This window comes from Haematobia irritans, chromosome 2, assembly GCF_050003625.1.
Source record: "Haematobia irritans isolate KBUSLIRL chromosome 2, ASM5000362v1, whole genome shotgun sequence".
Classification (NCBI taxonomy): Eukaryota; Metazoa; Arthropoda; class Insecta; order Diptera; family Muscidae; genus Haematobia; species Haematobia irritans.
The window spans coordinates 160,708,417-160,724,580 of NC_134398.1; the positions used below are offsets into that span (position 1 = coordinate 160,708,417).

The 16,164-nt window shown below is 33.6% G+C and overlaps 1 protein-coding gene across 1 annotated transcript; it reads left to right on the top strand.

The window, feature by feature from the left end:
* Nucleotides 1-681: 681 nt before the first annotated feature.
* Sec24CD (COPII coat complex component secretory 24CD) lies at nt 682-12,905 on the top strand. Its single transcript, XM_075296743.1, has 11 exons — nt 682-1,337; nt 3,939-4,370; nt 4,432-5,130; nt 5,194-5,414; nt 5,470-5,711; nt 5,780-5,895; nt 5,962-6,210; nt 6,389-6,838; nt 6,897-7,065; nt 7,131-7,921; nt 12,470-12,905. Exons 1-11 carry the CDS (start codon nt 1,146-1,148, stop codon nt 12,608-12,610), a joined length of 3,702 nt encoding a protein of 1,233 aa, XP_075152858.1. The 5' UTR covers nt 682-1,145; the 3' UTR covers nt 12,611-12,905.
* Nucleotides 12,906-16,164: the final 3,259 nt, after the last annotated feature.

Genomic DNA, 16,164 nt, shown 5'->3' on the forward strand with positions numbered 1-16,164 from the left:
ATATATTTTGAAAACAGTATGTCAGTCAGGGCATATTCCAAATTAGGGGAAAACGAATCGTTTTGAAAGTGTTATAAAGGGAAAACATTTCAAACCCCATAACCTGCTTGATGAGAACGCCGTATATGCTGTTATATTCAAACATACTCACTTTCCAACTAGAAGTAGAAATCGTTATCACGTATTCGTTTCGAAAATAAAGCAAGGCCAATTGGTCATGAAAAAAGAAACATCCATAATAAACCACTGGAAACCACCATTATTTGAAGAAAATCAAAAAATGATTTTCTTTAATAATTTATTTTAGAGAAAATAAACATTTTCGATTGGATCATTCTCCAACATGTTATTAGAAAATTTGCAACAAAAATAAATAATCTGATTCTGTTTTTGCAGATTTTTTTATTTTAGCTGCTCAACTTGAACTTAGTAGCTATTTTTGGAGAAAAATATCATAGTTTCTGTAGAAGTATCACTACGTGTCTCACTTCCTCGATACTTTTGTATGAAAACAGTGATTTAAATCTCATATAAGCGTTATCACGACTATACTGTGCATGAATGTTCGCCATTCGACAACATCCCTGATTGTGTTTAGTGGCTTACTCATGCAATTATTCACTGAACATACGCCATTAAAACGTACGTGGCAAACTGTCAAAAGAGTGAAGACAAGAAATGGAAGAATAAGGAAACTTTTTTGAGATTTTGTATGCAAAACTGAAATCTTGGGCTGCTCTGACGTGGAAGTGTTAAAGTTTTATATTACAATACAGGAGGAAGAATTGTGATATTCCTTGAGAAATTCTCCACATAAAAATCTACAGTCATTTATGTGGAAATTAAGATACAAGTTTATAAGTTTGGCCCTTTAAAATTACATGAAATATTCAACGAGATAAAAAGTGGAGTGTGGTCATATATCTGTAGTGTTTACGTGTTAATACGAAGAATACCGACTGACAAACGGGGACGGGTAAAAGTGCAAAAACCAATTTGTCCACTTTGTCGTTGGTGAATGTTAATTGTCCATAGGAAAAAATATAAGTTTCTGTGGCCATTCTTTTCGAGCAAAAAAATTGTTAAACTAGTGTATATGTTGAATTTGTGAAAACTAAAGAATAGCACCAACATATAGCAGAAATATGATGAATCCAAATGCATATTGTCCACCGCCTACAATGCAGGCACCACCACCACAAATGATGCCTCCTCCACCTGGAGGATCATCGCAGCAACAACAGTATCCTGGAGCTGCTATGTCCGGACCAATGCCGCCAACATCAGCTCCTCCACAACAATCCAACGTTATGAATGGCAATTATCAACAGCAGCAGGTTTGTTATACCCCTTAGCGTTGGTTTTCCCTTAATTTTATATGGTGCTGTGTACATGAGAAGATTGTCACACTGAAACCCCATATTTTTTCATTCATTACTCTCTCATTTCCGTTTTTCTTAAGAATGCAATGCTCATGTTTTGGAGCATTGGGAGAAAATGACTATTCATAATTGACATCTATTGGTAGATGACAATTTTAGATGCATATGATCCATGTTTTTTTTTTTACAAGAACAACTTAGTACGAGTGTAGTGTGATAAGAACGGAAATTAAAATGTAGGTCATTAATTTATGTTCCGTGTTTTGATTTGAATTATTGAAATTTTTTATTATGTGATATTTGTGGAAGATAAGCTAGAACTGTATTGCATAAAAGAAAACTGTTCATAATTTGAAAAAGAAAAAAATATTTTATTTTCCTATGGAAAAGATGTCAATATTTAAAAAAAAAAAAACATTTGAATATTGGTTTGCCTTAAAAAATAACAGCAGGACATTTTACCTAAATGTACATTCCTTAATTTCCAATATCATCAATTCATTAATGATAATGATAATTCAAACTGAAGGAGTACAATAAATTGCCTACGTTCGTCAAAAACTCTCAGACAATTTCAATTTTTAAGAAAAGACTAAAAGAGCATTTATTACAAAATATTGAATTGCTTCTTGCATGAATGTAAATATTTATGGAAATATTTAATTATTAATTAAGTAATATCACATACACATAAAAGACTAAAAGAGCATTAATTACAAAATACTGAATTGCTTCTTGCATGAATGTAAATAGTTATGGAAATATTTAATTATTAAATAATATCACATACTTTATTTGTTTTACATTTTAACGGCGTTTTGTAAATAGTTTGCCAGATTGCCTCAAAAATGCCTTGAGAAAGCTGAGGCACATTTATTTTTGAACATAATGAATTCAATAAAAATAAAAAAGTAGTTTTTTTAATGTTATTAAATAACAATATTAGTTGTTAATTAGTAGTAGCTATCACCCATGTTCGAATATCCCCTTCAATTCCACTTCCAACGTGAATCCACGAACGTGAAAATTTGGTGTCCTTAATTCCACGTTCTTTTTTTAACATTTATGAAACAAACTGGGTTGCACAAAATATCTACAATAAGGATAAGGTAAAAAATAATATGTTCCTTTCCCAAATGTGAGATTTGTCTTCTTCAGGATCTTGAAGACCATATTTAGATCGATTTGATTGCAATTTTTAATATAATGTTCCTTCTTGAAAATAGGACCATATCAATGCCTACATTCAAAGATTTGTCTGATTCATTTTGTTTGTTTTTTATCTATGACTGAGATTGTCCGTAGAATTCTGCATTTTTTATTGCGGCTCCGTGGATAGATCTCTCGATTTTACTTTTTAAGTACCTAACAGATGTTTTTAGTTTTGAAAATCGCATCCCGTTGGTTAATATTTGAGTTGTTGTGTACATATCTTCCGATTTTATTTCATAAAAATACAAAATCTTTTTGTTTTATTGTGCCCCAAAGAAAAATTATAAAAAGGAAACTATTCGACTGGTTACAAATCCTTCTTTCTCCCAGACTAATAATGAATCAAGAAAACTCACTTTATACCTTTAGTTGCGCTTGTTTACTCCATGCGACGTATGTGAAGGAATGTGGCTAGACATTATGGAAAATTTACTTATTACATTTGATAAGGGGGTTTAAATGTCAATCGGTCGCATAAGAATTTGTTTTTTTTTTTTTTGTTTTGGAATATATCTTTATTCTATTCATGAGAATTGGAGGGGAGTTAATTATTTGTATTTGTATGGCAAGCAGTGGTCAAAAGTCGTCCCCTGATTGTCGATTTTGTTGAAAATATCACTTTGATGGACCGGAAGAAACGGCGTTTTCAAGATCTCAAAAACCGGTATTCGGTGTTTTGCTTTCAATATAAATTTTAATTTAATTCCAAATGTGGGATATTAGACTTGGATATAAACAATTCCAAATAGATGTGAAGTACATATGAATTTAAAATATGTGTTCATATTTTCATAAATTATAGAATTATATGTTTCTTTGAATGTTAAAAATTAGATTTTCTCGCAATTTACGCAATTTTTTATAAAACAAGTTAAACCGGACAATCCGGTTCCTTGTTTCCAAAACTACCGTCCGCCGGGATTTAAAAAATCCTGCTTTTTAAACCGTAAAAACTCGACTTTAAAAAAAAAAACTGTTATTTCAGCTCTCGACAATTCTGAATCAAATAATTTTCGATGTACGACACTAATACCCAACAATTAATTAAAAATTAGATTTTACCATCTTTCATTTGGTCAATACGAAAGAATTTATATTATGGATATTGTAAGGTATGTGCCTCAGACGTGACTATGAAAAGCCCAATCTCATTGAGTCAACTATAGAATCCGGAAACAACATACAACCAAATTATCTAGCCAAGCCTAAGACAAATTAGGTTAGGAAAGCTATGTAGGTTAATATTTATGCGAATATTGCAAGGGAAAGAAACATTAATGTAAAAATATTTTTTTCATTAAATTTCAATAATTGTTTTCTATCCTTATTTATTTTTTTTTTTAGTTGACACAATCCATGGCAAACATGAGCATGAATCCAATGAAACAAACACCTGGTCCTCCAACATTTAACAATGCAAATATGCCGCCAACAATGGGTGGACATCTGGGTTCTTCATCGGCTCAGCCTCAATTAACAAATGGTCCTCCACTACCACCAACATCGGGACCACCACAATCAGTGTCAAATAATAATAATTTTTCGCCTTTTCCAAATGGTCACCCCAGCAGACCACCAACTGCAGGTACACCTGGAATCCAAGGCGGCCCTCCATCCCAAAATCAACAGCAACCATCTTCAATGACTGGACCACCAATGGTTGGTCAAAATTTACCACCAGCTCAGAACATACCCGGCGCATCAAATCAAATGAGTGTAAATAGCGCCAGTTTACCTGGTATGCCACATATGCCACCTCCACAGCAAAAAACAATGGTAAACATAGGGTTTTAGTGCTTTTTGTACTCATTTAAAAATTTGTATTTCATAATTTTAGCCAACATCGCCTATGATGCCAACCATGCCGGGTCAGCAGCAGCAGAATCAAGGTTTCCCCGGTGTGCCATCATCACAATCACAATTACCACCAAGACCTGGGCAACCCCCAATGCCGGGACAACAACAGGGTATGCCTCCAATGCCTGGACAGCAGCAAACGGGTATGCCTCCAATGCCAGGACAGCAACTACAATCGGGTATGCCTCCCATGCCAGGGCAGCAACAACAACCAGGTATGGCTCCCATGCCTGGACAGCAACAACAACCGGGTATGCCACCTATGCCTGGTCAGCAACCACAATCGGGTATGCCTCCAATGCCAGGACAGCAACTACAATCGGGTATGCCCCCCATGCCGGGTCAGCAGCAACCGGCAATGCCTCCAATGCCAGGGCAACAACATCAATCTGGTATGCCTCCCATGCCGGGTCAGCAACAACAACCGGGTATGCCCCCCATGTTAGGACAGCAACAACAGCCCGGTATGCCTCCCATGCCGGGTCAGCCTCCCATGCCAGGACAACAATTTGGTATGCCGCCAATGCCAGGCCAACAACCCGGTATGCCTACCATGCCTGGCTACCCATCGCAACCTCAAGCAGGACCAATGCCAGGTCAACCACCTATGCCCGGTCAACCACCAATGCCTGGTGGCTACCCTGGACAACAGCCTATGGGTGGAAGACCAGGTTATAATGTAAGCTAAAATTAAAAAAATGTAGATATTTTTTAATATTGTGTTCTTGAATATTTTCTTTAGCAACCTGGTGCCATGTATGGCCAACAGCAGCAGCAGCAGCAATATCAGCAACAAAGACGTCTCGACCCCGATCAAATGCCAAATCCTATTCAAGTTATGATTGAAAATCAACGAAATGCTGGCGGTGCATTTGTTACGAATCAAGCTGGTTTATTACCTCCATTGGTGACTACCAAATATGTGGTGCAGGATCAAGGAAACTCTTCACCAAGATTTTTAAGGTATTGCTTAAAAATATTTAATGATTTTGGTTGTTAATGTTAATTTTGTTTCTAGATCTTCTTTATATTGCGTTCCCGCCACCGCGGATGTATTGAAGACTACTGCACTTCCTTTCTCTATAATTGTTTCGCCCTATGCTCGTATTGCTGAAGGTGAATATGAGCCACCCATTGTAGACTTTGGTGCTCTGGGACCAATACGTTGCAATCGGTGCAAGGCATACATGTCACCCAATATGCAATTTGTTGATGCTGGCAGACGTTTCCAATGTTTGATGTGCAAAGTTACAACCGAAGGTAATTTTATTATTATTATTTTATTTTCAACTATTCCAATGAATTAATGAAACAATTTATTTCTTTAGTGCCAACGGAATACTTCCAACATTTGGATCATACTGGCCAGAGAGTTGATAAGTATGAAAGACCCGAGTTAGTATTGGGTACCTATGAGTTTTTAGCTACTAAGGACTATTGTCGGGTAAGGTTTGAAGAAAGATTATAATAAATAAAAAACTCATGTCTCCATTTTCATTTTTTATTACAGAACAATACTCCGCCTGAGATTCCAGCATTTATTTTTGTAATCGATGTATCATACAATACCATTAAGTCTGGTTTGGTTCATCTCTTATGCTCACAAATTAAAAATATTTTGAAACATTTGCCAATTGACCAAGGACAAGATAAATCGAAAATGCGTGTTGGCTTTATTACTTACAATAGTACTGTTCATTTCTATAACATTAAGAGCAGCTTGGCTCAGCCACAAATGATGGTTGTTGGTGATGTACAGGTAGGTTCCTGAAGAGATTCCAAAAGTCGATTCTTTACTCATTGACATATCCGAAACAGAGTATTCAAAATTGAACTCATAAGGACTTTTCGTCATCTTAAATAAACGATAAGCCGTTCTGTGGAAATCAGTCTTATTTCTAAAAACAAATATTTCCGTTTCTTGTTTTTAATTTTAGGACATGTTTATGCCTTTATTGGATGGTTTCCTTTGTAATCCAGAGGAATCGGAAGCTGTTATCGATGCTTTAATGGAACAAATACCCAAAATGTTTGTAGATACCAAGGAAACTGAGACAATACTTTACCCAGCAATACAGGCTGGTCTGGAAGCTTTGAAAGCATCAAATTGTGCCGGCAAATTATTGGTGTTCAATTCTACATTGCCCATTGCTGAAGCTCCAGGAAAATTGAAAAATCGTGATGACCGCAAGCTGTTGGGCACAGAGAAGGAGAAGACTGTTCTAATACCCCAATGTCAAACTTACAATACATTGGGTCAAGATTGTGTCCAAAATGGTTGTTCTGTGGATTTATTCTTATTCAATAACTCTTATATTGACATTGCCACAATAGGGCAAGTGTCACGATTAACAGGCGGAGAGGTTTATAAGTACACATATTTCCAGGTGAGACTTTTACTAGTTTGGGAAATAAAATGAAAATTTAATGAATTTTGTTTTTTAGGCTGACATTGATGGCAAACGCTTAATTGAGGATATTATCAAGAATGTATCCAGACCAATTGCATTCGATGCCGTTATGAGAGTTCGCACCTCGGCTGGAGTGAGAGCCACAGATTTCTATGGACACTTCTTTATGACCAATACAACAGATGTTGAATTAGCTAGCGTGGGTAAGTACTAATGCAAATTTTAAAAATACAAATTTTCTAAAAGTTTTTATAATTTTTTTCGGCAGATTGCAGTAAATCAATTGCTATTGAAATCAAACATGACGATAAACTACCACCCGAGGAAAATGTATATCTACAAATCGCCCTTCTCTACACATCGTGCAGTGGTCAAAGACGTTTACGTGTCCTAAATTTAGCCCTCAAAGCGACAACAACAATTGCAGAAGTTTTCAAGAGTTGTGATTTGGATGCCATCATGTTGTTCTTCGCCAAACAAGCCTGCTTCAAACTAATGGAACTCACACCAAAAGCTGTTAAGGATAATCTCATTCATCGTTCGGCTCAAATTTTGGCATGTTATCGAAAACACTGCACCACTCCCTCTTCGGCTGGACAACTTATTTTGCCCGAATGCTTGAAATTGTTACCGCTCTATGTTTCGTGTCTTTTGAAGAACGATGCAATTTCTGGTGGTTCGGATATGACACTTGATGATCGTTCATATGTAATACAGTTTGTATTGTCCATGGACTTGAATACATCGGTATCGTATTTGTATCCACGTTTCATACCCATACACAATGTTGAGCCCGATGATAGTGAGTTGCCTATGTCAATGCGTTGTACGCATGAGAAGATGTCTGGTGATGGAGCATATATATTGGAAAATGGAGTTCACTTCTTTGTTTGGTTAGGTCAATCGTTGGCTCAATCATTCGTACAACCTCTGTTTGGTGTACAGTGTACACAACAAGTTAATGCTGAACGTTTTGCAATCACTGGCGACACTCCATTGGCCAAGAGAGTAACAAATATTATTGAGAAGATTATGAAAGAGCGTACGCGTTATATGAGGGTAAGTTTTTAGTGCATGTTTTTCTGTTAGTATTTTGTTTATGAAATTTATTAGGTGGACGCGCTGAAACCGTATTTTTTTTACGCTGATATGACTGTTAATCACGGTTGTCACAGTTGGTAGAATTCTACCAAAAATAGTAGATTTTTTTACAATTTGGTATATTGGTATAATTCTTGATGTTTTGGAAGATTTTGCAAAAAAAAAACAAACACAAAAATCTATAGAAATAAAATTCTGAGAAATATATAAAAATTCTATAGAAATAAAAGGTCGAAAAAATTTTCTATAGAAATAAAATTTTGACAAAATTTTCTATAGAAAAAAAATGTTGACAATATTTTCTATAGAAATAAAATTTTGACAAAATTTTCTATAGAAATAAAATTTTGACAAAATTTTCTATAGAAATAAAATTTTGACAAAATTTTCTAAAGAAATAAAATTTTGACAAAATTTTCTATAGAAATAAAATTTTGACAAAATTTTCTATAGAAATAAAATTTTGACAAAATTTTCTATAGAAATAAAATTTTGACAAAATTTTCTATAGAAATAAAATTTGGACAACATTTTCTATAGAAGTAAAATTTTTACAAAATTTTCTATAGAAATATAATTTTAATTATATTTGTTTAGTTCGGCTTGAGGTCATGTGAATAAAAACAGATGTTTTTTTTTTTTTTTTGAGTTGTATTTTTATTTAAAATTATCCAATATTTCGACAAAATTTTCTATAGATATTATATCAAAATTGTATTTAGAGATCAGCGTTGCCATATTGGTCCGATCGGACCAAAATTGTTCCAAAAGATTTATAATTTTTAAATTTGGTCCGATGGTCGGACCAAACGAAATTGAGCCCATTTTGGTCCATTTTCATAAATTTGGTCAAATTTATGAATATTTTGTAGACGAGTATTTAAAATTTTTATCACATATTCAATAGTATCTATGCACTGAAAAAATATTCTCGTGAGGCCAAAGATTTCATGTCTTTAAAATACGAATGCGATTTTTGCTTAGCATAGAAGACTCATTTCTCTGACATAAAGTTTTTTTGTCCAAAATTCGGAAATGTTTTTAACACTTTATTTTAAAGACGTTTTTTATTTGAAACATAAAATAATTTTCACTTTTAGTCGAGTCATGAAAAAAGCTGGAATAATTAATAAATTAAAATTTGTTTTCTAGAATCAAGTACGCAAAACTTAAATTTACAAGTGAATTGTGACGTAAAGGTTTTCAATTTTCCGCTTCTATGGCTCAGAATAAATACCAAAATCATTGGTGAAAAGACAATACCTTTGGAACCGTAAATGCTTTTTTTCAAGAGTGGGATTAGATACCATTTAAATCACAGAAAATCGAATAAAAATTTCGCGTATTAGGTCTTGGGTAAGGTTTTATATCTTTTTGAACAATTTTAACCCCTAAACTCGAATGTGCGCAATAAGTGGAATGGTAGGATTGAAAATTTGGAAATCTATATATTCTCTCAAGAAGTATAATCGGGAGAATCTTCATGGGACAATGCCAATATAAACCAAATGCGTGACTGTTGTGGTCTTTAACTACCTCTAAGTCGAAAGTTTATGTCAAATTTTTGTAATTGACTTTAAAAGTTGAAAAGTCATGTCGACCGCTATGGTAGATCATATCAGTCCATTCTGGTTTACTTAACTTTTTTTTAATAAAAGCACTATGTACAACAATAAAATGTTTTTTAAGGCATTTTTCTTCGAAATTGGAAATCTGGTCCGCTGAAGGGAATTTTGGTCTGATTTTGGATAAAATATGGTCCAAAATAAAATTTCGATGTGGCAACGCTGATAGAGATAAAATCTATAGAGATAAAATCTTGTAAAAATTTTCTATAGAAATAAAATTTTGACAAAAATTTCAATAGAAATTTTCATAAAATTTTATAAGAAATAAAATGTTTACAAAATTTTCTATAGAAATAAATTTGTTTTGGTAAAATTTTCTCCAAATTTTGGTAATTTTTTGTTTGGCTCGAGTGGTAACCGTGCTGTCAATGCCTTGTATGGCAAATGTCATTTCGAACTATTAGTAAAAAAAGATGCCGAGATAATGAGTGGACAACTCGTTTTTCACCACGATAATGTAACGTCTAATACTGCTATGGCTCTTCGTGAGTTTTTCGGTTTTTTGTCGAAAATTAAACCTCATTTGATCATAAATGTGGAAATTTGTCTTGAACTAGATTTATTTGTGTTTGAGCTCTCGCATTCAATGTTGTACGGCTTTTTTCCATGCCATTACGGCGAAATAAGTCCAAAACCAAAAGTGATATAGTAGACAATACGCTTAAGATTTTATTTGTACCAGTCAAGCCCACATCTGTATTTTTTTGTAAAATTATTCATTTTCAAATACTCTGAATGCCATGATTAATTCTATCACAAAAGTAATGAAACGTATGGCAACACCGAAAACGACTCTATCAGAGAGAATAAAAACTCAAGAGGACGAAACTGTCAAGCGAAACTGCGACAGTACGTGGCAGTCATGAGGAAATTTATCTATTGCCATGCAGTTTTTGTCGGCGCTTCTGTCAAATATCATACAGTTTGCGTCGGCGGCACCCAGTTCAGTTCTCTGCCGGCCTTATGAAACGTAAGATAAATAGGATTTAGAACCTACTTTGTAGTAACAAATGTTCTTTTATATAAATCTTTTCATTCTATTAATTTTTTTGGCAGACAATTTGAAATTATAACTGCCGATGCCTTAATAAACAATTTATCAAAACAGCGCTTCGACGGCAAAGCTGCAGGCATTGTGCGACATCTATATGGTTGACATTTGTTGTTTTTGTCCTCTTGTTTTCTTAATACTCTCTGACTCTATAAGCAAAATAATACCCATCACCGTTTTGCGTTGCCAACCTGCGAATATAATTTCATTTTAAATCTTACGAATGAGCGACAATTACGCGAATACTTCCGCAATAACAGGAAATTAACATCAAAAATCCTGTTTTCGTAGAACTGATTCTACAGGTCCTATTTAGCTGTAGAGTACAAAAAACAACATAACTAAAAATACGAGTTTATTATTAGATTAACGAATTGGTATTATAAAGTTTTTGAAAAAAAAAAACGCCAGACTTTTTCAATCGTTGCTTTGGACCATTCCCCATCAAGTTATAATTAAATTTGTTTAAAAAGCTATAATTTCAAAAACGCCAGACTTTTTCAATCGTTGCTTTGGATGTCTCGACATGTGAGCCTCGGACGTTTTATAATTTTGACAAAATGAATGTGCACAGATTTCAAAGGAGGTTACGTGTAGGTCTACAAGGTGAAATTTTACCGGTTGACAGAAATGTTACTAGGACTGAGATTGATAATTGTGTTGAGGGACTTAGCAATGTGTTTAGGGAGGCTATTGATATGACTGTACCGAGATCTGAGGGGAGGGATAATTTTCTGGGAAATTTGCCACCCAGAATTTTGAGATTTATAAAAGAAAGGAGGAGATTATGTAGGGTATTGAGACGTAGATGCGACCAAAGGGATGTGCCACTATTGAGGGCTAATATCAGAAATCTGGATAGGATAATTGAAGGATCAATTCATATGTTTGAGAGGGAGAGGCTACGAAAATTCTTGGGTGGTATTAGGGTAAATAGTAAGACATATGCTAAAGTTAGAGGAGCTGCAGGTTTAGTTAGTAGAGAGCCTATTGGTGACCTTGTGGACTCGAGGGGTAATATCATTTCTAATGATGTAGAAAAAGCTGAGATCTTGGCTGATCATATTAGAAGCTCATTTAGTCTGAATAATGACATTGAAAGACCAATACGGGAGGCTGTGGAAAATGCAGTAAGTAATATTGCATTTGACACACCTTCTGTTCAATTCTGCCAAGATCTTCGTGCTGATTCTATTTCAGTGGCTGATAGAGTTGCGTGGAGGAATGCTGGCTTTATAGAACCGGATTATATAGAGAGGACAATTAGGCAAAGACCTGCTAAGAAATCCTGCGGGGAGGATGGAATCCCTGATGTAGCTTTAAGGAAAGCTGGCAAGACAATTTTCATCTTTTTGACGATACTGTTTAACCACTGTTTGAACATTGGCTATTTCCCCTTGGCTTGGAAACGGGCTTTAATTGTTTCTGTTAGAAAACCTGGCACTAATGTCACAATTGGGGGCTTTTACAGATTTGATTTCGATTTTAGCGGCTAAACTCGAAACCACCAAAAATTGTTTTTTTTTTTGCATCAAACATTAAATTAATTGCGCCAAATAATTTTTTCATTGGATATCTTCAACAATCAATTAATCTAATTTAAAATTTGAAGGAAAAATTTGGGTATATATTTCTATATAAAAATACTAATTTTCTATAGAATAAAAGATAACAGAAAACTAGCGCTGTTTGAGGAAACCAAGAATGATTTCCTTTTAGCAATAAAAATTTTGCTTACAAAATTTTTTTTCTACTGAAAAATATGTCAGAGTTTAAACGACTAAACCATGAAATACATATTAATAATCGCTTCCCCATTTTTTTCAGGTAACATGTGTTCGGCAAAACGATAAATTGGAGAGCGTATTCCGGCATTTCTTGATTGAAGATCGTGGCACTGATGGCTCAGCCAGCTATGTGGATTTCTTATGTCATATGCATAAGGAGATTAAGGAATTATTAAGTTAGCCTCTAGGTTTAAAACATAACGCATCCACTGCGGCCTCAATTACATGTCGCAGTTATTCACAAAATCGTGCTCGTTTGTCACGCATGGCGACACGCTCCAGAAGATGGTAAACAAAATCTATTGGGCATACATATTCATGTCTCGTTGATGATAAACAAACAAAAAAATACATTCAATATCAACGCCAATACCAACATAAATACTAAAACAAAAACAAGACAAACAATAACAACACCATTTCATGAGGTTTCTTGTTTTTTTAATAATAAATACAATATAATTGTTATATCAATACATTGCATCATTTGATGATTGGATTTTGTTCTACGTAATTTTTCATTTAATTTTTTTCTCTTTATTTTGCATTTGTTTTTCTCCGGCGTATGTTAATTAAGAAAAGAGAAAAACATAAAAACGAAAAGTATATAGAAAGAAATACATTCGCTTTATCATAGATATTTTACAATAAACTAAAAAAATGCATACATAGTATACAGACCCGGGTCGTGATTTTTCTGTTTTGCCTGTATTCGAAAATTTATTTTAAATGTTGAGGTTTTTTTTGTGAAGTTTCAAGTTAGTTTAGTTATTTTCATAACATTCTCTCTTCTTTCAGCTGTTAAAACAACGTTGGGTTTATTGCTATCTATAGTTTTTCCAACTGAATATAATTAGTTTTATTTTTTTTGTTTGTTTAGCATGATGTTTCTTTTAAAGAAAATTTTCAAAATTAGTAAACATTTATAAAGCTTGTTCTACAACAAGAATAAAATTAAAATTTCAAAAATTCCACATTTTTAGTTTAGCTTTTTATCATAATTCTGCTTCCGTAGCATGTCTTCTTTTTTCTTTAATAATTATAATCAAAGCATATGAATTTCTTTATAATTATTACACATATACATACAACATACATTACACACTTATACAAACAATACCAGAAAAAACAATAGTTTAGAAATTATGTAAAATACAAAAAAAAAAACAATAAAAATATATAAAAAGTAAATTGTTGGAAATTTAATTTTGAAAGGATTTTCATTACTAAAGGTGGGTACTATGTTCGGTTTCTGCGCCGAAAACAGCTTGTTTTTGGTTACTTTTTTAATCAAAGTTCCGAGTATAATCTTTTAATAAGCAATCAAGTTTCAGTTACTGTCGAAATAGCATATTAGTAAGTTTTTTGTTCGAGTAAACGAGATTACTTTCTCTTTTTCAGCACACAAAAACTGTTGAAACCGTAATTTTTTTAGCTGTTATATTACTATACGGGAAGGAAGCCACCGTGGTGCAATGGTTAGCATGCCCGCCTTGCATACACAAGGTCGTGGGTTCGATTCCTGCTTCGACCGAACACCAAAAAGTTTTTCAGCGGTGGATTATCCCACCTCAGTAATGCTGGTGACATTTCTGAGGGTTTCAAAAGGAGGTCCCTTGTCATTGAGCTTAACATGGAATCGGGCAGCACTAAGTGATAAGAGAGAAGTTCACTAATGTGGTATCACAATGGACTGAATAGTCTAAGTGAGCCTGATACAACGGGCTGCCACCTAACCTAACCTACTATACGATATACCAATTCCATGTTAAGCTCAATGACAAGGGACCTCCTTTTTATAGCTGAGCCCGAACGGCGTTCCACATTGCAGTGAAACCACTTAGAGAAGCTTTGAAACACTCAGAAATTTCACCAGCATTACTGAGGTGGGATAATCGACCGCTGAAAAACTTTTTGTGTATGCAAGGCGGGCATGCTAACCATTGCAACACGGTGGCTTCCTTGTTTTGTATACTGACGGCAGTGGCAAAAATCATGAACATAAGTCATTTATCAATTTCATCACTTGATCGATTGCCTACGGATATACTAAGACCCGGTCGGCCGTATTTCCCACACTACACTTAGCAAAAATAACATCGACAAAATGTTAAAAAAATAATGCTCCCACAATAAATACAACATACATACAAGCCTTTTAAATATACCTACCGATGGATTAATGGTAGCAAGTACTTACCCACATATCTTCTTCTGTATTGGAACCATAAAAAACAATACACGATGACAATTTCATGGCTCTTTGTTCTGCACAAAAACCCTAAGAAAATAAATCAATAGCCGACTCAATGAACTATAACCTCCTAACTTCCAGCCAGAGAATGATCCCGAACTATTTTCGTCGGTGGCGACTGACACACATCGGCGACATTGGTTTGATGGAAAAAATTGAACCTTTAGACTCAAAATCTACTAAAAATAGTTTTGAAATCCCTTATTTACAAAGAAAATTACAGTTGAAAAGGAGTTAAAGTAGTTTTTGGAAGTGTAATGAGAATGATGTATAAGAACATTTTCAAATTGAAATGAATATAATTTTGATTATTTGGCGGGTACGCTTCAGTCCAGATGAGTCATATAATCGACGGTGGCTTCGATGGGCCAAAGATAGTCAGTGGCGGCAAAAATCTGTACTTGGACAAATGGAAATTTCGGAGCAGAGATAATATATTCTTATGAGATAAAATTTGTCAACTAGAGTAATTTTCCATTTCAAGTGATGCAAATGGTCATCTTTGCCCTCGAATCTTTTTCGTCTAGCCAGGTGTCAATGTAAATGCCAATTATTATCGGAACAACGTTTTGGAAGCTGTTGTGTAGGCGTAATCGTCCGAACATTTCTGTGGTATACCTAGGAAACTCGGCACCGTAACATAAAACAGCAAATAATGGTCAGAAATTCGTTTTCTTTATTTCATTTCGTACACACTTTGGCTATGCAGTTATCTAGATACAATTAAAATGGACATTTCTTTTTGAGGCATTTTTTGAAACAAAGTAAGTAAATGGGCTAAAATAATGGCAGATTACATGAAATTTGTTAGCATGCTCACTTGGTATACAGTCAGCAAAAAAATTGTACACCAATCAATGTGCAATAAAAACGATATGGAAAATATGAATTTTCTATAGAAATAAAATGTTGACAAAATTTTCTATAGAACTAACATTTTGACGCAATTTTCTATAGAAATGACATTTTGACGAAATTTTCTATAGAAATAAGATTTAGGCAAAATTTTCTATAGAAATAAAATTTTGACAAAATTTTCTATAGAAATAAAATTTTGACAAAATTTTCTATAGAAATAAAATTTTGACGAAATTTTCTATAGAAATAAAATTTTGACAAAATTTTCTATAGAAATAAAATTTTGAAAAAAATTTTCTATGGAAATACAATTTTAACAAAATTTTCTAAGGAAATAAAATTTTAACAAAGTTTTCTATGGAAATAAAATTACAACAAAAATTTTTATAGAAATAAAATTTAGGCAAAATTTTCTATAGAAATAAAATTTTACAAAATTTTCTATAGAAATAAAATTTTGACAAAATTTTCTATAGAAATAAAATTTTGACAAAATATTCTATAGAAATAAAATTTTGACAAAATTTTCTATAGAAATAAAATTTTGACAATATTTTCTATGAAATAAAATTTTAACAAAATTTTCTATGGAAATAAAATTACGACAAAAATTTTTATAGAAA